This window comes from Anguilla rostrata, chromosome 11, assembly GCF_018555375.3.
Source record: "Anguilla rostrata isolate EN2019 chromosome 11, ASM1855537v3, whole genome shotgun sequence".
Lineage (NCBI taxonomy): Eukaryota > Metazoa > Chordata > Actinopteri > Anguilliformes > Anguillidae > Anguilla > Anguilla rostrata.
Genome location: NC_057943.1, coordinates 43,062,521 through 43,083,964, shown reverse-complemented (window position 1 = coordinate 43,083,964; position 21,444 = coordinate 43,062,521). Strand labels below are relative to the sequence as shown.

At 44.7% G+C, this 21,444-nt stretch overlaps 2 protein-coding genes across 3 annotated transcripts in view; both read left to right on the top strand.

Annotated features, from left to right (window-relative positions):
• Positions 1 to 4,081, top strand: part of LOC135235003 (importin-9) — a 29,775-nt gene extending 25,694 nt beyond the window's left edge. The window contains exons 21-24 of the mRNA XM_064300184.1: positions 379 to 498; positions 973 to 1,080; positions 1,281 to 1,357; positions 2,269 to 4,081. Of these exons, the coding sequence (XP_064156254.1) occupies positions 379 to 498; positions 973 to 1,080; positions 1,281 to 1,357; positions 2,269 to 2,379 (416 nt within the window). The 3' untranslated portion in view covers positions 2,380 to 4,081. The remainder of the gene's footprint in view (positions 1 to 378; positions 499 to 972; positions 1,081 to 1,280; positions 1,358 to 2,268) is intronic.
• A 4,687-nt stretch (positions 4,082 to 8,768) lies between these two features.
• LOC135235001 (protein shisa-4-like) lies at positions 8,769 to 17,829 on the top strand. Of its 2 annotated transcripts, none has more exons than XM_064300182.1 (6): positions 8,769 to 9,209; positions 9,384 to 9,446; positions 10,670 to 10,847; positions 12,715 to 12,854; positions 14,874 to 15,092; positions 17,300 to 17,829. In XM_064300182.1, the coding sequence occupies exons 1-6, from the start codon at positions 9,128 to 9,130 to the stop codon at positions 17,338 to 17,340; spliced, it is 723 nt and encodes a 240-aa protein (XP_064156252.1). In that variant the 5' UTR covers positions 8,769 to 9,127; the 3' UTR covers positions 17,341 to 17,829. The 2 variants fall into 2 exon arrangements, with proteins under 2 accessions (XP_064156252.1, XP_064156253.1); XM_064300183.1 differs by having other exon boundaries at positions 9,195 to 9,230.
• Positions 17,830 to 21,444: the final 3,615 nt, after the last annotated feature.

Here is a 21,444-nt window from a genome sequence, read left to right as displayed (position 1 = left end):
CAAACTGAAGGCTGTGCTCAGGTTGCGCAGGTTAACTGGAGACTGTGCCTAAGTAGCACAGGCTAAATGGAGACTGTGCTCAGGTAGCGCAGTCTAAATGGAGACTGCTCAGGTAGCGCAGGCTAACTTGAGACTGTGCTCAGGTGGTATTTGTTCTGAGAATGGGAGAAGTGTGTGCCTCTTGAGTTTTTCTCCATATTTTAGCTGCTGTTCATATTTTCCCCCTTCTGTGATTCTCTGTTTTGTTCAAGAATGCCTGTTTATTTATTTATTTATTTTGTTAAGTCAGGACATTTTTTCTTTCAGAATGAGGTGTCCTTAAAAGGGAGCTTTAGAGAAATGTCTGTTTTTTTATATTACGAATTAATTTTTTTGTAGACCCTGAACGCTGGACAAATATCCCTCTGCTGGTGAAGATTTTCAAGCTGATCATTAACGAGTTGTCCTCAGTGGTGGAGGCCAACACCACCAGAAGTGCAGCTGCAGACTGGAGCCATGGTAACGCCAGCGAGACGCTGTCCTGCCCCCAGACACCGCAACAGAGCAGCTCTCATACAGACACCGCAACAGAGCAGCTCTCATACACACACCGCAACAGAGCAGCTGTCATACACACACCGCAACAGAGCAGCTCTCATACAGACACCGCAACAGAGCAGCTCTCATACAGACACCGCAACAGAGCAGCTCTCACACACCGCAACAGAGCAGCTCTCATACACACACATAATCAGACACGCACACACACATGCATACACACACGTACGCATGCACACACACACACACACACACAGAAATGCACACACATGCATGGATACACGCACACAGACACACGTTCTCATGCGCTCTGATCTCACACGGACCGCCGCGCGTGGACACTCATGTACGCAAAGAGGAACACGTGGGTGGGTCAGTGTGTTCGACTGTAGTGTTGTGTGACCGTGTTGAATCACTGGGTGCGCGTTTCCGCAGATTCAACAGATATGTGGGAGGAGCAGGAAGATGAAGAGGAGGAGGATGATGAGGATGAAGGCCCAGCAGGGCAGCTACTTTCAGACCTCATTGCTTCTAATAAATATGGTGAGGACACTCTCGCAGACACATACACACAAACAGACGCACACACTAGCACACACACTGACACACCCATACACACACAGCCACAGACACACGCAAGTACATACTTACACTCTAATAAACACAGTGAGGCGTAGTATTGTTCTGTATTTTAAGTTAAATTGTTTTGGAGATGGAGAGAGGTCATTTCTGTCATTGTGCAGATGATGATTACTATGAAGATGATGATGAGGAAGACCCTGATGCCTTGAAGGATCCTATTTATCAAATAGATCTCCAGGTAAGCCCCCATTGCAGTGCACTCTATTTAGAAATGTGTCGGATGAAAAAGTCAGTCAAAGGCTAAGAACATGATTAACTTCATGGCTACTGCTATACACTGGGACAGCCACAGCGTGTCACTAGATGTATCGAATATCTAATCATTCTGACGTCATTGAAACTACATTTCCCCACTCCTGACTTTTCCTAAATATAAAGCCTAAGTATTTGGCATCGTTAAATCAGTAAAAAGTGAAAATGAAGTAAAATAACAAGCGTAGCCAGTCTCACCAAAGCTTATAAGCAACACGCTGGCGCTGGATTGTTCTGACCTGGAGGTGTGAAGTGCATTGAAACTATTAGTGCTTTTGATGACAATGCGTGAAATGATGGTAATTACTGCTATTTACAGAATAGCCATTTGAGATAACAGGGCAGGTAGAACAGACTTTAACCGAAGTTGCAGTCGATCGGGTGGGACACTGCGTTACCCTGGAAAGTATTAACTGCATGCTCAGCATATATCACTGTATATGATACAATGTAAATGCTTTGAAGTTGTAGTCCTCTGAAAAGGCGTTGCTAAGCTATAATGATGAATGTAATGTAATTGCCATGCAATGAACTATTCAATAAGCAAGTAACTCAATAGAATGATGATGCATGTGCTGTACTTTGACTGTTACTAGTGGTAACCAACCCTGCTCCTGGAGATCTACAATCCTGCAGGTTTTCCCTCCAACTCCAATAAAGCACACCTCATTCAACACCTTTAGATCTCATTGAGCTGCTTATTAGTGGAGTCCAGTGTGCTAAATTAGGGTTGAAATGAAAGCCTACAGGATGGTAGATCTCCAGGGTTTGGTCACCACTGGTATAAACGTGCAGTGGTCTGACCTGCCTGCCTGCTTGGCTGTGTGCTCTTTCCAGGCTTACCTCACAGACTTCCTGACGCAGTTCTCCCAGCAGCCCTGTTACTCCATGTTCTCCGGTCACCTGAACGAAGCCGAGCGCCGTGTTCTACAGTCCATCGGCATCTAACCTGCACCCCCAACCCCCCCTCCTTCCCCCCCAAGCCCAAACCGCCACCCCGACCCGCTCACTCTGCCTGTGGCATTCACCTCTTTTCCCAAACTTTGGGGAGCTGTGTTGGAGCACTCCCCTGCCACACCCACCTCCACCCCTCCCTCACAGTCAGTGGAACTCTGGGAAAATGAGTCTTTTTAATGTGTGGAACCATCAGCTCAAACTAATTTCTGCATCCATAGGGGAGAATAATTTGTGTGAAATCAGAGGGGTGACTGTATTTGAAATGGACTATTATCCATGGTGAAGGGGGGTGGGAGAGGAGGAGGAGCAGGAGGAGGAAGAGTGAGTAGGGAGGGACAAGAGCAAGAACTGGCAAGTGAAAGAGTGGATTTATCCCAGCAAGTCCTCAGCAGTGCCAAGCGAAGCGTGGCAGAGAGAGCTTGGGAAGCCAGGTTGAACTGGGCTGATCTTTGCAGGGCTTCATGACATTTCTGGAATATTCCCCCATGCATATTTCCTGGGGGAGGGGGGGGGTGATGGGGTTTGGCTGTGTAGATATGAACTCTTTACTGAAGGAGGGGTCTACAGATGAACTGTTTCCTCGTCCCTCTGTGTCCTGCTTGCGGCTCCCTCTGCTGCTGTGTTTTTGTACTGCTCCATGGCACCTGTGTGCGGATCAAGAAGACAAAAGACTGCTGTGTTTGCGTTTGTGTGTGCGTGCGGCAGGGACTGTTAATCTGAACTAAAGCGAGGCTATTGGCTTGGTTAATCCTCTGTTTTGTCATTGGGAGATCCAGCCTTTAGATGACCCCAGGGGGGCGGGGTTGGAAGCGTTGGGGTCAGGGGGTGCCCAGCGGAAGTGCGAACTGCAATGCTGTTGCTTCAGTGACACCCAGTGTCCAAATTTCCAGCCACCCTCGGCAGCTTTCGCTGGTTTCTCTAAATGAAGCCTGAAAGGCTGCCGTGTTCAGGCCTTTTCTGTACCTTATCTATCTCACTGTACTGTGCTGCAGGTGCTGGTACCATGCACTCACTGCTGTGCTGCAGGTGCTGGTACCATGCACTCACTGTACTGTGCTGCAGGCGCTGGTACCATGCAACCAGGTCATAGAGTATGCAATTCATGGAAACACAGCCTCGCATTTTGATAATTAGACCCTGATGGAAATTGGCTGATATCCACTATTTTCTCTAAAAGTGTTGGTTATTTTTATATAATGTCCTGTATCTTACTCTGTGCTGCTAATTAAAAAAACACAAGGCCCATTATCAGAAATGAGATGGCCAAAAACTGAAGTCACAAATTACAATGCTCTCCCTTCATTCAGTTAAATATGAACTTGTCCACAGTTTTCCTGCTGTGGATAGTTTCCATGGGTGACGCCAGCTGGGTGACCATACCCATGTATGGTGCCCTAGTTTACCCTGATGTCAAAGAACGTAAAAAAATGGAACTTAATCACCTTCACTCACAAAGGACTACGTCAGGTAGTGGGCTAGTGTGATTTTGTGCTGTCCCAGATGGAGGTACCCGAGAGCTTTGGGCGTCAGCCGGGATTATGACAGTGGAACTGATGACTTGTATCACAGTGAAATATGTGTTCATTGGAAATTTGTCGCCCCCTGTTGATTCGAATGACAAATGAACACTTGAATTGCTATTATAAGTTGTTTGTAAAAGTTGGGATAAAAATAAATGAAATGGAGCATTCAAGTGAGTTTTTGCTTTTAAAATATCTCATTAAGTGGGTCTCAATTTATGATAACCAAAGGAAAATGTACATTTTGCGTCTAAACGCACAACCACACTGTCACACACCGTGACCACCTTGGTAGGGACAGAAGAGCGGGACACGGAGATGCGGGAATTCCAGATAAGTCCGGGGATGTATTTTCAGAGCGAGAGACCATATTCCACCGTGAACAAAAACAAACGAAAAAACCTTCGCCTATCACCCTCACAGGATCTGGGTTAAAATAAAAAACTAAACCAAAGACAAAATAAATCATAAATCGTTGCTTTTCAGCACACTTCTGCCTTGCCTTCGTGGGGGATTCCCGGTCTCAGACGCCTACTGTGGAAAGAAGCACACTTTTAAATCCTGGACTGATTTGTAACACAATCCAGGTGTGTGACTGCTTAACCAGTAGGCGTGGTCCTCTAATTGCCCTGAATTCCTCCTGGAAACCGAGCCCTATCACGCTCATGCACCGCCAGAACGCAGCCGGGTGGCATCGACTTGACTGATACCCCCCCCCCCCTACAGGGAGAGGAAATCGGCGCAAGTGTTTGTGGACCCTGGTCAATGGATTGCCCGGAAACGAAACGGGTGTCCTTCATTCTCTGCAGCCATTGGAGGGGGACATGATCTGAACAGAGGACAAAGGGTCTTCCCAGGAGGTAGTACCGGAGAGTCAGCACAGCCCACTGTATAGCGAGACATTCCTTTTCAATGGTGCTGTACCGACTGTCTCTGGGGCTGAGATTGCGGCTGATGTAGAGCACCGGTCGCTCCCCCCCATCCACCTCCTGGGACAACACCGCCCCCTGTCCTCTATCAGAAGCATCAGTCTGCAGGAGGAAAGATTCATCAAAGTCAGGGCTAATCAACAGAGGACCACCACACAAGCATGCTTTTATTTTCACAAACGCCGCCTGGCACAGCTCTGTCCACTGAACCGTATCAGGGGCTCCCTTTCGAGTGAGGTCGGTCAAGGAACCAGCGAGACTAGAAAAGTTCAGAATAAACCAACGATAATAGGTCGCTAGCCCCAGGAACGACCTCACTTGCTTTTTAGACATGGGTTGGGGACAAGCAGAGATAGCCGCTGTTTTCTCCACTAAAGGACTAACTTGTTCCCACCCCAAGAGGAACCCCAGATACCGTACCTCCCTCCGCCCAATTGCACACTTCCCGGGGATTGCGGTGAACCCCATCCCTCGCAGCGTCTTCAGGACAGCTCGCAATTGCTGCACATGATTGTCTGCCAATCATTACTGTGGATGATGATGTTATCCAGATGAGCAGTGCCATAGGCAGCACGCGGTCTCAATAGCCTGTCCATCAGGTGCTGAAAGGTAGCGGGTGCCCCATGCAAACCGAATGGTAGAGTGACAAATTGGTGTAACCCGTACGGAGTGGAGAAGTAGCCCTTGGTTAAATCCAGTGTTAAAAAAATTGAGCTATGCCTAACCGATCCAGCAGCTTGTCCATCTGAGGTATAGGATAGGCATAAGATTTACTTTATCTTTCAGTAATCCACACAGAAACAAACAAGCACGATAGGGATACACCAGTCACTGGGATCCCTCGATTACTCCCATATCCGCATTTTGCCCAATTCTTCCTGCACCACTTTCTTTTTGTGTTCAGGCAGTCGATACGGGCGACTTCTAACTACAGTGCCCGGGGGGGTATGTATGTGGTGTTCAATAAGGTTTGTTTTTCCTGGTAGGGGGGAAAAGACGTCAGCAAATTCCTGTTGTAATCAAGCTACCTTTGTCTGCTGCTTTGGAGTCAGAGGGCTGTCAATTGGGACCAGATTATTTTTATTCAAATTGGGAATCTCCGGTCCCAGCTCATCTGGCATGACCTCCGATGTAGCTAGCAAAGCAGGGTCTACCTCTCTCCACAGTTTTAGCAAACTGAGATGGTAGATCTGACGTGCTCCACCGCTGTCAGAACGAATGACCTCATAGTCTACATCCCCAACACTGTGTGAGACCTCAAAAGGTCCTTAGTAATTTGGATGCTGATGATGGGAGTAACACTAGGACTTTGTCTTCCGGTTTAAATGTTCCCTGTTGTATTGCTGTCTCTGATGTTCTTGAGCCTGGAGCAAATGCTCATTTGCAACTTGGCCAAGTGAGTGTAGCTTTGCTCGCAGGTACAAAACGTATTGAATTCTGTTTTTACTTAGGCTTGGTCCCTCCCCCAAGTTTCTTGTAACAGGTCAAAAATGCCACAGGGGCTTCGCCTGTACAATAATTTAAAGGGGAAAACATGTGAAGGCTTGAGGAACCTCCCTCACCGCAAACAACAGGTGGTCAATTAGTTTCTCCCAATTTTGTATATCGTGGAAATGAACTTACAACTTACTCAGTTTGAGGGTTGTAGACGCTACTTTGAATAGACTTGACATCCAACAATTTGTGCAGTGTCCATGACATACAGTAAATTAGGTGCCATGATCTGTGAGAATCTCTATCATGATTCCCACACGGGATAAAAAATTAAATAGTGCCTCTGCATTAGTCTTAGCTGATATGTTGCGGAGGGGTACTGCCTCTGGGTATCGTGTTGCATAATCCACTAGGACTTACACAAAGCGATAGCCTCTGGCACTTCGTTCTAATGGTCTGACGAGGTCCATGCAAATTCTTTCAAAGGGGACCTCGACCAATGAAAGCAGAGGAGCAAAGGAGGGGGTTTTTAAAGGTCCACGGTTTCCTCCCTGTGTCCTCTCCGACAGACAGATGGTTCTCCGCCAACTGGATGGCCGCACTCAGGTAGGTTGGTTGGTGGCACTGAAGCTAGTCAGAGGTCCATTTGGGGAGCCTGGATCAGTGAATGCTATGGGATCAAGACCTCAGTTTAACATATTATGTGAAAGTCATTGTCACCTGCTGCACAGCATTCTTGTTACAGCAGCAGGGGATTAGGTAGGGCTATCCCTGAGTAAACAGGGATAGTCAGTGGCTATCCCTGAGTAAAACGGATTAGGTAAGGGGTGGCTATCCCCTGAGTAAAAACAGGGGATTAGGTCAGGGGTGGCTATCCCCTGAGTAAAAACGGGATTAGGTAAGGGGTGGCTATCCCCTGAGTAAAAACAGGGGATTAGGTCAGGGGTGGGCCTGGGTTGGTGGCCTCTGGTTTAGGGCTTTATTTGCTCTGGTAGAAATCTGCCCTCTGGCTTCCCAATAAAGTATTGAACGAGCCCATTTGATGCAAGTTGGCAGTAAATACTAAGCATATGTATTGGCAGTTTATTTAGATTTATGACATCATCACATTAATGCTGTAACTTCTCCCAGGCGGGGTGGGGCTGGCCACAGCACGGGAAGCCCAATTTGCCAGTTCAATTATGTGATAAATTCAGTCATTCATGTAGCTGCCTTCTTAATATACACATCACTATTATTATCCTGTCACTAGTGCAGGGGTCTGCAACCCTGGTCCTGGAGAGCCACAGGTTCTCCTGTTTTATGTGTTCTCCTTAATCCTCCATCCGTAATTGGCTACTTTAATTGATTCATTATGTGCAGAGTAATGATGTGAACCATCCGACCCTGCAGCTCTGCCGGACCAGAGCTCCAGACTCCTGCACTAGTGGATCTGGACTCCTGCACTAGTGGCTCCAGTCTCCTGCACTAGTGGCTCCAGTCTCCTGCACTAGTGGCTCCAGACTCCAGCTCTAGTGGCTCCAGTCTCCTGCACTAGTGGCTCCAGTCTCCTGCACTAGTGGCTCCAGACTCCTGCACTAGTGGCTCCAGACTCCTGCTCTAGTGGCTCCAGTCTCCTGCACTAGTGGCTCCAGTCTCCTGCACTAGTGGCTCCAGTCTCCTGCACTAGTGGCTCCAGACTCCTGCACTAGTGGCTCCAGACTCCTGCTCTAGTGGCTCCAGTCTCCTGCACTAGTGGCTCCAGTCGTCTGCACTAGTGGCTCCAGTCGTCTGCACTAGTGGCTCCAGTCTCCTGCACTAGTGGCTCCAGTCGTCTGCACTAGTGGCTCCAGTCTCCTGCACTAGTGGCTCCAGATTCCTGCACTAGTGGCTCCAGACTCCTGCACTAGTGGCTCCAGTCTCCTGCACTAGTGGCTCCAGATTCCTGCACTAGTGGCTCCAGACTCCTGCTCTAGTGGCTCCAGTCTCCTGCACTAGTGGCTTTAGATTTCTGCACTAGTGGCTCCAGTCTCCTGCACTAGTGGCTCCAGTCGTCTGCACTAGTGGCTCCAGACTCCAGCTCTAGTGGCTCCAGTCTCCTGCACTAGTGGCTCCAGTCTCCAGCTCTAGTGGGGTAAACTGTGGCTCCCATGTTTTCCAACAATTTTCACTAATGCAAGTGTATCAAACTCCAGGCCTGTAGGGATGCAGTCCCAACAGGCTTGTGAAGTTTCCTTTCATGCTTTTGGAAGACGGTGTTTGGATTCTTGAGCGTTATAAGTTAAAGAGCTGAAACCGAAAACCAGCAGGTGTCAGGGGCTAGAGTCTGGCACCCTTGCACTAACACATTTACACAACACAACATTAATATTTTACACCAACATGCTGTCAGATATTATTCACACTAATTTTGTAACTTTGATAATTTGGTTAAATGGAGTTGCTACCAGTACCTTAGAGGATGTGCACCATGCTCTCAGCAGCCAATCAGATGCCTTCTTATCATTCTGTCAGAAGTATTTACATAATCTAAAGAAATGTATGTGTAAAACCATAACTTCAGACTTCAAAACCACTTTATTATATTATACATGTAGATAAAACACAGGGTAGAATCAGTTATGCATTTATATAATCCAGACCAAAATATTTAAATTATGTTTATTCAGAGAACAAAAGTAGGTTTGTGGACAAAACACCACTCTTGCTTGGATCACAAGGTCAGAGGTACAAATATGCCTTTCTCAATGACAACAATAATGAATTATGGCAGTTCCATTTATTTAATTGAAACGTATGTAGTTAATTAGCTGCGTTATTACGTTATAAACGTTATTGTAGGAAAAATATAAAGCAATCTGAAGTAGATAAATATAGATGAGTGGGGGTGTAACCACAGAGGCGCTAAAAGATTCTCTTTGGATCTCATTCCAGCCCTGGATGTTCGGCGTCACTGAAGGTATTTGCTATTTGATATACGGTGGGTCTTATCACAAGCGCATCGCACACCAAAAAGAGAAGTACTATTTAACCGCATTCATTTCCTTGGCGCGAAGTCAAGACGGACATTACACTAGGTATTTTTGGCAATGTACAGGCTTTATTAGATTATTTCGTTTTATTTTATTTCCAGGCAAGATGTCCCCATCCGCTCTCGTTTTGCCGTTGCTCGCCACGGTCCTCTACGCTTGGCAGGGTAAGACGATTCTGCTATGCTAAAGCTTCTACTCTGCAGGCCTTTACAATATGACGTAGCCTACCTAGATTTTATGATAAAGAGAATAATACTCATTCAAATAATGACTTCATTTCATGTTCAGAGTACTATAAATTACATGGAAGGCGACTTGTTTAAATGGTTCATTTTTTCGAAAATGTTGCAAATGTTACGGGTAGCCTATATTAAACCCGTCTTCGCATAATGTGCGATATTTGCAACCTTACGTTATTCCAGGAGTTTATTAAATTCAAGAATTAAATCTTAATACCGAATCGCTTGCTTTAGCGTTTGCCTGTAACATAGTCTAGCCTACTGTATGGATCAGTTATGGTATGTGCAGCATAATAGATAGCATAATGCAGTTATCAGTAAATGTACACCCTAAATTGTTATGATATTGGGTATTTTCAGTTTGCGATATCCACCGATCTAATATATATATATGGACATTCAAAATATTAGACCCGTTCAGTGTGACTAACCGTGGTTTTACTAATCTCTTATCAGTAGTCTATTGCATACAGTTAAATGCGATTATTAATGAGAATACAGACATGCAAAATAATTCATATTTGTTAATATTTTAACATTTAATGCCTGGGGCTTGAATTTGTTAAATGGTTACATTTTTTCCATAATACAAAAGTTACGTGAAATTGTGTCACCTTCTGAATGGTACGTTCTTGCAATTAAAGTAGAAAAGGCTATTTGAACAGGATAAATGCATGAAGTAGCCCTTTGTCACAGTTTCCATTTCTTGTTGTTGAAGGTTAAACTCTGCTGTCATTCGGGAGAGGACTAATACATCTTAAACGTGGAATGCACAGCTTTCTCAGCCCTCAATATTGCTAAATATGTTTCTGGACTGACTCACCAGTGTTGCCACGTGATAATTTTCCAGAGTTAAATCCACATGGGATGCCCATATAAAACATAAATTCACTTCTCTACAAAACGAAAATCTTCATGAGAAATAAAAATATGATAAATGGAAGTTTTCTTTCAATTTCACATTTTTGCTAATTACTGGTCTGCTTTTGGATGGCAAGGCAGCACTGCTGCTCTCCCACACCCACCCCCAGACCTCTGTTCCTGCCGCAGCCCACCCAGGCTTGTTTCAGTGGGCCACCTGATCAGAACTCCAGAAATGCTGTGGGATCGCTTTATGATTTTGCCCTCCGCCGTGTTCTCGTCCGCAGCGAGCGCAGATGAGGACTGCCTGTCGTACGTGGACAAGAACGGCACCTGGCACAACGGGTTCGACTGCCCCCTCATCTCCTTCTGCTGCGGGACCTGCCAGCACCGCTACTGCTGCCTGGACGACTTCAAGATGATCCGGGAGCGCGAGCAGAAGCGCTGTATGCTCTTCCAGATCAGGTGCGTGGCCCCAAGCGATGGGAACACATCAGGACACATCAGGAATATCTGAGCACGCTATGATGAGAATATCTGAGCACACTATGATGAGAATATCTGAGCACACTATGGTGAGAATATCTGAGCACACTATGATGAGTACATCTGAGCACACTATGATGAGTACATCTGAGCACACTATGATGAGAATATCTGAGCACACTATGATGAGTACATCTGAGCACACTATGATGAGTACATCTGAGCACACTATGATGAGAACATCTGAGCACACTATGATGAGAACATCTGAGCACACTGATGAGTACATCTGAGCACACTGATGGACACAGGCAGCCCACATGCATTAGGGGTACACACATCTGAGCCTGCAGGGCAGTAGTGAAGCTGTTATTTTTCTACCTGATAGTTTACTGGTTGATTAATGTCATCGATTGGCCAGATGTTCTATTCACCTGGTGTCTGAGCTCCAAATCAAATTAGAAGGGGAAATGAACAGCGGCTGCACCCCTGGCCGCCAGACCAGATGTGAGTATCCCCGGCTCTGGGGTTGCCTCTTGGACCTAGGACCTCTGAGACCCATACGAATCGCCAGTAGCTTGAACAGTAGCACACGGGTTAGCCTATGTTTTAACGGTAGCATGCAGGTTAGCCTGTGTTTGAACCGTAGCATGCAGGTTAGCCTGTGTTTGAACCGTAGCATGCAGGTTAGCCTGTGTTTGAACCGTAGCATGCAGGTTAGCCTGTGTTTGAACAGTAGCATGCAGGTTAGCCTGTGTTTGAACCGTAACACGCAGGTTAGCCTGTGTTTGAACAGTAACGTGCAGGTTAGCCTGTGTTTTAACAGTAACACGCAGGTTAGCCTGTGTTTGAACAGTAACATGCAGGTTAGCCTGTGTTTGAACAGTAACACGCAGGTTAGCCTGTGTTTGAACCGTAGCATGCAGGTTAACCTGTGTTTGAACAGTAACGTGCAGGTTATCCTGTGTTTGAACTGTAGTGTGTGGTTAGCCTGTAATTGAACAGTAACACGTGGGTTAGCCTGTGTTTGAACAGTAACACGCAGGTTAGCCTGTGTTTGAACAGTAACACGTGGGTTAGCCTGTGTTTGAACAGTAGTGTGCGGTTAGCCTGTGTTTGAATTGTAGTGTGCGGTTAGCCTGTGTTTGAATTGTAGTGTGCGGTTAGCCTGTGTTTGAATTGTAGTGTGCGGTTAGCCTGTAATTGAACAGTAACACGTGGGTTAGCCTGTGTTTGAACAGTAACACGTGGGTTAGCCTGTGTGTGAACAGTAACACTCAGGTTAGCCTGTGTTTGAACTGTAGTGTGCGGTTAGCCTGTGTTTGAATTGTAGTGTGCGGTTAGCCTGTGTTTGAATTGTAGTGTGCGGTTAGCCTGTAATTGAACAGTAACACGTGGGTTAGCCTGTGTGTGAACAGTAACACTCAGGTTAGCCTGTGTTTGAACTGTAGTGTGCGGTTAGCCTGTGTTTGAATTGTAGTGTGCGGTTAGCCTGTGTTTGAATTGTAGTGTGCGGTTAGCCTGTAATTGAACAGTAACACATGGGTTAGCCTGTGTTTGAACAGTAACACGTGGGTTAGCCTGTGTGTGAACAGTAACACTCAGGTTAGCCTGTGTTTGAACTGTAGTGTGCGGTTAGCCTGTGTTTGAACAGTAACACGTGGGTTAGCCTGTGTTTGAACAGTAACACGTGGGTTAGCCTGTGTGTGAACAGTAACACTCAGGTTAGCCTGTGTTTGAACTGTAGTGTGCGGTTAGCCTGTGTTTGAACTGTAGTGTGCGGTTGGCCTGTGTTTGTGTGTGTGTCTGGTATGCGGGCGCGTGATGTCTTATGCTGTCCCTGCAGCCCCACCACCATGGCGGGCATCGCCTCGTCCGTGCTGCTGTTCGTGGTGATCATCAGCACCTTGGTGTGCTGCTCCATGTGCTCCTGCTGCTACATGTACCGCCGGCGTCGGGAGCTGCGCCAGGCCACGCCCTGCGAAGGTAAAGCACCGCCCACCGCCAGCGTCTGTCTGCAAACTGCATCCAACCCATCTCAGCCTCATAGCTGCTGCTAGTGCTGTCCAGCGCCCAGACTTGGGTACAGGTTCTTATTTTAAATACTTATATAACAACTATATAATAACTATTGAGATGGTGCTACAAAATGGGGAGGGGGGGGGGCACTTCCCTAATAAAAATTTCCCAAGGAAAGGTGTTCATGATTCAAAACTGTTTGGTCTTATGAGGTGTGATTGATCATATGATTGATGGTTCTGACAGAATTCTCATTTAGCAGCGGGGGTTCTGTTAGCGACTGCTGTCTAAAGCGTAAAAGTATTCCAAATAATTACTTGGTCCATGGCTGGTGCTGAGCACGGCTCACCAGGGATATAGGAGAGTAGGAGGGGGACTGTGTAATGTCCAGTTTAAGGTGCTAAAAAAAAATGTAAGTCCTCCTTTTCCTATTTTAAAGTTGGGCGCAGAGCACAGTTTTGAGAGCGTGTGTACCTCTGTTGGAGTGGCTGGCATATTTCTGCAACGGGGCACTTTGCTGCAAATTCCAAAAATAGAGCCCGTTTTTGGATCAATGCTTTGCAAATGCTGTGTACAATCTGTGATGTCACAGTTAGCCCATCGACAAGGGGTGCAGATCAATGAATCCCTGCAGCATCTCGGGAATACTGAAACTCCCAAACATCACAGGGTCATTTTCAAATCAGAAAACAGAAGTGGGGAAGCAGGTTTATGTGAAGATGCCCTGTAAAACCACTGCATTTAGTGTTGCATCTCCACAGTGCTAAAGGAATAAGATCAGGAAATGGCAAGGGTGCCAAACCATTGTGAGAAATTGTGTGGATGAACAACATCACATGGAGAAAGGACAATTAAGATAATGGGTTGTTTTGTTGAACTAGGGAGCTGTACAATATATGACAGGCAGACATTTCCTTCTGCAGTGGTTTTAAAAAGGTAAATATTTGTATAAAGTAAATATTTATATTTAGATGCATTTTATTCAATATGGTGAAACTTGACATCACAAACACAAGTGCATAGGTCAGGGTTCAAAGTGCAGTTACAGAATGTGTGCTTACTATCTCTCGAGTCTACACTTTCACTTCTATATCTCTTCAGAAACAGAAGGTGTCCTAACAGGGGTTACAAGCACATAAAATGCTAGAGAGATGTGGTCTGAAGCGGCAGGTCTTGAGTCTATGTTGGAAGATGGCCAATGTCCCTGCTGTTCTGACCATATGACCCTGTTGTTCTAACGATATGACTCTGCTGTTCTGTCTGTATGACCCTGTTGTTCTGTCTGTATGACTCTGCTGTTCTGGCTGTACGACCCTGTTGTTCTAATGATATGACTCTTTTGTTCTGTCTGTATGACTCTGCTGTTCTGGCTGTACGACCCTGTTGTTCTAATGATATGACTCTTTTGTTCTGTCTGTATGACTCTGCTGTTCTGGCTGTATGACCCTGTTGTTCTGACCATATGACCCTGTAGTTCTGTCTGTATGACCCTGTTGTTCTGACCATATGAACCTGTTGTTCTGTCTGTATGAACCTGTTGTTCTGTCTGTATGACTCTGCTGTTCTGGCTGTACGACCCTGTTGTTCTAATAATATGACTCTTTTGTTCTGTCTGTATGACTCTGCTGTTCTGTCTGTATGACTCTGCTGTTCTGTCTGTATGACTCTGCTGTTCTGGCTGTATGACCCTGTTGTTCTGATGATATGATCCTGCTGTTCTGACTGTATGACTCTGCTGTTCTGACCGTATGACCCTGCTGTTCTGACTGTATGATCCTGCTGTTCTGACTGTATGATCCTGCTGTTCTGACCGTATGACCCTGCTGTTCTGACTGTATGATCCTGCTGTTCTGACTGTATGATCCTGCTGTTCTGACCGTATGACCCTGCTGTTCTGGCTGTATGACTTTGCTACAGCATCCAGGTGTATGTACTTCACTCCACACATTCTGTGGAGCAGCAATGTTAAATGTCACTCTGTTTCAGGCCAACAGATACCAATGGCCAGTTACCCGGGCAACCCCATGTATGATGCACATGGCAAACCAATAGGCCAGCCTGAGTACCAGTACCCCGCTTTCCCAACCGCTCCAGCACCCCCGGGCCAGCTGTCCTACCAGCCGGGCATACCCCAGCCGTACCCCGCCATGGTCCCGGGACCATACCCACCCTACCCTCCAGTGAACCCAGAATACGCTCCATCACGTAAGAGCTAGTGATTTCATTAATGTCCCGCTGGATACTACGATTTTGTTGAAGGTTTTCAAGTTCTAATCATATATAAGGTATATATAAGGTATATCAGGGGTCTGTAACCCTGGTCCTGGAGAGCTACAGGGTCTGCAGGTTTTTGTTTTCGCCTTAAAATCAGCAAGCAGTTCAGATGCAGTGAAGCAGGTGAGTAAGTTAACGATGTAATCAACTGCTTTAATGGATTAGTCAAGTGCTGAGTAACACCAAATACCAGCAGACCCTGCAGCACCAGGGTGGCAGACCCTGTAGCACCAGCGTGGCAGACCCTGTAGCACCAGCATGGTAGACCCTGTAGCACCCTGTAGGACCAGGGTGGCAGATCCCTGCCGTAGAATAACCATGTATTATTTAGAGTTCCCAGTATCTGATCATAATTTTACTATGGCACTTGTAACAGAAGTGGGATGAAACCTAAGCTAAAAATAGTGTTTTGGCATTCTGATGAAAACACATTTTTGCCACACAGGTTAATAACATTAAAAAAACCCTAGGAGCGATTTCTGTTGTACTCATGTTGATCGAGCTAGCTAGAGCATCCTCTATTTCGACCTTTCATTCAAATTAAGCGCTTTCTCTTTGAAGCTCGCAGTGCTGCCAATGGCTGTGTAAATATCATGATCGATATACAACGCAATGTCAGACCCTGAAAGATGACTGGCTCAAAAGAACAGGACTAATTCATCACCTCGGAATATCTGCGTTTACATAATGCAGTATCTTTTCCCCAGCATTTTGGCGTATCACACGTAATGTCAGTTAGAACGTATCACACGTAATGTTATGAGTTGTTTGGATTTTCCCATGGTATCAAGGGCAAAAAGGCAGTGGCTCTAATGGTAGGCCCTTAAATACAGCCTCAGGTGCCAATTAACTCCCAATTAACTCCTAATTATGACAATTAGCCAGGCAGAATCGTCTGAAAAGGTCATTACATCAATTTCTGGAATCTTCCAGACTGTTTAAAGAGACAGTCAACTTTGTGTATGTAAACGTTTGACCCACTTGAATTCTGATACAGTAAATTAAAGATAAACTAAATCTGTCTCTAATTGATTGTTTTAAAATGACCTCTGATGTGAACAATGTAGATGCCCTAAATGACATGCAAAAAGAAATGTATGGGAACATGAAATGTACAGAGTTATGAAAAACTGAGTTTGAATATCTTTAGCCTAGGTGTATGTAAACTTTTGGCCTCAACTGTACTTGCAGGAGTGGCTTATAACTATTTACAATTTAGGCATTTGGCAGACACAGCAAAAAACAACAAACAATAAAAGGTGCATTTAACATGGACAGCAAACACCACAAGGGGTAGAGATGGTCAAAATTGCTGTCAAATTTGTGTTGTTGTCAAAGTGCATGCAAAGACCTGCAAAATGGTCAAGTTTTTAAAATATTATATTCACATACTAACATGCAGTGTAAGAGGAGGAGGCAGTATCAGAACCCATTATTCTAATGTGACACACATGAATGATTTGTCTTTGCCCATATCCTATATTAATATTTGTCATAGACAGTAAACCATGGCACTTTCAGCCTTAGCAATTTTGGAGACAGAATTTTCAATGTTAAGAACACCATCATTATTGCACACAGCTGAATGTTGTGAGGTAATTTTAAAAAAAAAGTAAACTGCGGATGTGTTTGCTACTGTCTGGTATGGCCCTTTTAACTGTACTGTGCACAATATTAGTGTTTTGGGAGGGAACCCTGTTCCTGCAAGGCTGTGTCAGTTTCTCATTTTTGTTTACACCCTGATATAATTAGCTAATAAGCTGTGTGCACCAATGATAGTTTACTTGTTATTTTATGCTCCTACACAGTGCATTTCAGAACGCAAACGTGAGCTAGAGGAAGACACTTCATGTGCAGCCCTGTGGACCTAGAGCCATGCCTCAACGGGGAGGAGCTGCCTGCCAGCCCCCACACTGGCTCACCTGTAGATTAGCCCACAGTAAAAACACACAGTCTTCACCTGTCAAATGCTGCTAATGTCAGATCAGCAAAATAACTGGGCTGATTAAATGAGAAATTGGCATGAAATCCAGAAACTGCTATGATATGGCTCTCCAGGAACAAAGACCTGACCTCAGTGTTGTTGTGTTGTTGGAGCCAGAACTGATCTTTTTTTGTTTTGTGCTTGTGTGTTGCAGCACCCCCTCCGTACTCGCCACCGCAGTATCCGGGCAACTGACGGGGCGGCGGCCAATGGGGAGAGAGGAGGAGGCGGGGATCCCCCCCCCCCCCACACAGTCTCTCTCTCCTCTGGCTCCCCCACACTATCTTCATAACCAAAATTTCTGACTTGCGTCTGTTTGATTGCCCCCCCCCCCCCCCCCCATAGGAAAGAGCATGAGCTGAGCTGGGATGCTCCTGCGCTTAACTGGAGCCTTTCAACAAGATGAGGGGTAGAGATGCAGTCTGCCCCCCTCCCACCCCCCCACAAAAACAGAAAACAGCTGAGCACCCTCTGTTCTGCTTCACGACATTTGTTACAGCAAGACACCTGCACCCCTCCAAAACATGGCTTCACATCACACCGTGCGCACCTTGGCTTTGTCTGGAGAGAGTGCCCAGACTGCTCCTGGATGGCACGTTTCATCTGCCGGGGGAATTTCCTGCCAAGGGATCCTCAAGACTTACCGTTTTAATAGGAATGTCTCTCTCTCCCTCTCTCTCCCTGTCTCTCATCACTTTTTCATGAACTGACAGCACGTTCATCCTGCCCCTTTCTCATCTCCTTCTCTCTCCTCTCATGCTATCTCTCCCTCTCCCTGTCCGTCTCTTACTATCTCTCTCTCCCCCTCTCACTGTTTATCTCTGTCCCTCTCTCTCTTTACTGAGTCTTTGCCGTTTGCATTTGCTACATTCACTTTGGGGCACGGTGGTGCACACGCCCCGCCCCCCAACAACCCCCCACCTCCCCCGTGCGTTCGTCGTCCCCAGCCCTACATCTGCGGGGGATGGATTTGGCTCATGGCATCCTTTTGCACACCAGTGCCATACACATGCACATATGCACAGGCAGGCTGCAGCCTCCAGCCACATGGACAGCTCCCTTATCCACCCATCACAGTCTGCTCATTTATCTGATGGCTCCTGTCAGATCCTCCAGCTTTGCTAGAATCAAGGAAACTAATGTCAGCAATCTTTTTTTACATTGTAAGGCAAGATAAAATATTGGAGTAAATATTTCTCTGTGGCTGTGACAAACTCAGAACTGGAGTATGTAAACTATTTTTATTGTGCTATCTGCATTCACTTACTGTAAATGGTCTGTTTATATTATATATTTAGCTGCATTTTTTCAAACTTAAACTTAAAAATGATTATGCATGTTACTTATAATTGAGAATTCAGTTTTAACTGTATTCTTGTTGAGAACTTGTCCAGGAAGCTGATTGGCAAACCATTTAGCATTTATCTTGTGTCTGTGGGCCAGACTTACAGCGACTGTTCACTAGCTGCAACATTGACAAAGCGAGGGGGGGTCATTTTTAAAACCCCCTGATGCCATGGTGTTCAGTCTTGCCCTTTGAGACCTGCAGTGTGTTGTGCTTTTTGTTTTCACTTCAAACTGTCTACAAATTCAAACTGAAGGAAACTGACTGCTTCTGGGATGAGACACAAACTCAGCGAACTAATAAAATGAACCTGTGCAGTGTTGAATGAAAGGTGCAGTGTTTCATCAAACAGTGCTGTGTATAATGTGGTTGTGGTTACTACTGTTATGACTACTGAGAGGACAACTGCACGGTGGGACACAAATTCTTAAATATGACCAAATATCCCTGCTTTTGGTTACATCCATGGCATGCCCACAAAATGGAAGCAAACGGATCTGAGAGACAGTTGTAAAACACAACTAACCGCTCACTTGCACACTGCTCACTGGAAAGATAGGGTCTAATGCAGACAAATAGCAAAGTGGTTTTCAGTCTGAACGCACCTCCAGGTGTTTAAATGGCTGCTTTGGAATGCAAGTAATGTCAAAAACCAGCAGAGCCTATGGATCTTCAAGGGCAAGATTGAACAGCACTGTGCTGTTCGAGTGCTTTAAGCATGGAGAAAGCACTTCACAAATAAAGTTATTATATGCACAGTTAACAGAATCAAGCCACTTTACATTGGGGACAAAAATTGAGATTTACCTCTTAACTCTTCTGTAACTGCATGCTAAATCTAAAATCTGTCAGATGGCAGCAGGTTTCTGAAGGAGTGGCCTACCTTCATATGTACAATAAAATTGTGTAAAATTATAGATGCATTTATTAATTATCGATGCTTGCTGAGCAGGGTATTCAGAAGCGACTTGCAGATCCACTGACTGTTGTTCCATTTTTTTCTTGTTTTTTTTTTCTGACACACTTTCAGTTATTCTGCATTCAAAGCACATAGGCTGCTTTCTTAATGACATTAATTCACAGTTGGTAAAAATCTCGTTTTGAGAATGCAAGTCAGGTAGCATTTTTGCTAGCGCCACAGAAAGGCTATTCATTTGTTGGGTCTCGTCAGGCTTTGCTATGTTTTTGGATAGCTAGCACAGGAGAAATAACCTGCTATGTTTAAAGTAAATGGCCTATTTTTCAACATAAAGGTAGAGTAATGCAAGTAACCATTCCAATAAATTATTCAAATTAAAACTGGTGTTGGACTGCATTTTCAAAGTTGCAAAAAACCCTTTTATAGGCTCTATACGTTACTCCACCACAACTCTAGAGGAGCCCCCCTCACCCCCCCCCATCTGAAGGTATCTGCATCTGAGTGAGTGTCAGGATTCCAATCGCTAAACCTCTTCTTTCCGCATAGACTATACTCAGGTTCCAATGAAAACGGTCACGGTTCCATCAGTTATGTGCCCGGCTGCTTATTGTGCGGAGATCTGAAGAACCGCAGAATCTGCCGGTTATTTTGTGGTTTCCTTTCAGTCAGCAACCAATTTAGGCCTTGAAAACAAGTGTGTGGACGGTTTAACACATCATTTACTTAAATTAAGTTCTGAAGCGCACCAAGCCCAGCAGACACTGTGGCCCAGATCCATTTTCTATATAAAATGGTTTGCTTGCTGGTCCATCACAAAATTGTCACAGGGCAGAATATTTCATTGCTAGCTAATTCTGTGAAGATTAACATATTTAGCTGAAAATTACTCAAATAAGAATATACTGGTGATGCAACCTAATCACCCATATTTTTAATGAAATCTGTCCAGTTGTTTTGTATTGCACAGTAAATTTTTAACAAATACGTAGTAAAATTTTCAGTGTTGAATTAACTGATAGAACACATTTGATCCCTCTTGGACTTATATAAACTTTGTTAGAGTTAAATTAACACCAAATATTTTACTGTGTGAAATATTTAGATATTTGGATATCTAAATATTTACTATTTAGATAAGAAAATAAAAATACAACACGGCCGTACGCAATAGTGTTAAAGACTGATTTAAAGTGTCGAATGTAACTGTACTTGGTCGTTTTTTATTTGATGAATTGTATGGTAGGCAACGATAATGTGGTAAAATTGCTGTTGGTTTTTCTTTTTTATACATTAAATGACGTATTTGAATGTAAAATGCTGAGGCCATAATACATATGGTCAAGTTGTGAAAGAAGTTGAAAAAAAAACAGTATTTTTATATAAAAATTATTTATTGTAATAAATATGTTCGACTATACTATTTTTTAAATGAATTATTTTCTGTATCTTCACCAGACCCCCCGGACAGATGAGTGTGGAAAAAATGTTTTTTACAGCCTAGTTTTTTAAGTTTTTACCACTAGATGGCCACCTTATGGTATTGTATGGACTATGTAGTTCATGCCCGCGTGTTCTAGTGTCTCAAAACAAACTATTTTGTGACATATGTTCACTTAAGTAGTCTATGCCCCTTTACCCCAAATTACAAAACGTTTATCTGTAAAATAGATGCTTTAGTGCAGCTGAAAGGTGCTAGCAAATTACCAGACTGGCACGGTTGGTTCCATATAAATAAGGCTGTGTTTGTAGCCTATTTAAAAAAAACGTTATTAGGCTATTACCTGAAATATTATCAGGCAGTGGACCGGCTTGCGGAGCATTTGTCTGAAGTCAAATAGAAGTATTTAATGTGATTACTGTTGATTTGTCACTCAGTTTTAGCAAAGGGGCTTATTTAAACCTCCGCGGTCTTTATGGGATTTAGTGGACCCGAATGATTAATTGCAAGTGAAACCCCCTCCTCACTTTTCATTTCACCTCCTTTTTAGCCCTTCCTTATTGCCTTTAAAAGGATAAAATGCTTCGCACTAAATTT

What these genes read in the sequence shown, in the direction of transcription:
- LOC135235001 (XM_064300182.1), top strand. Translation starts at nt 9,128, where the DNA reads ATGAGTGGGGGTGTAACCACAGAGGCGCTAAAAGATTCTCTTTGGATC. An exon ending in GGTCCTCTACGCTTGGCAGG is followed by an intron (nt 9,447 to 10,669) that starts GTAAGACGATTC and finishes TCTCGTCCGCAG; the next exon opens with CGAGCGCAGATGAGGACTGC. An exon ending in CCAGGCCACGCCCTGCGAAG is followed by an intron (nt 12,855 to 14,873) that starts GTAAAGCACCGC and finishes ACTCTGTTTCAG; the next exon opens with GCCAACAGATACCAATGGCC.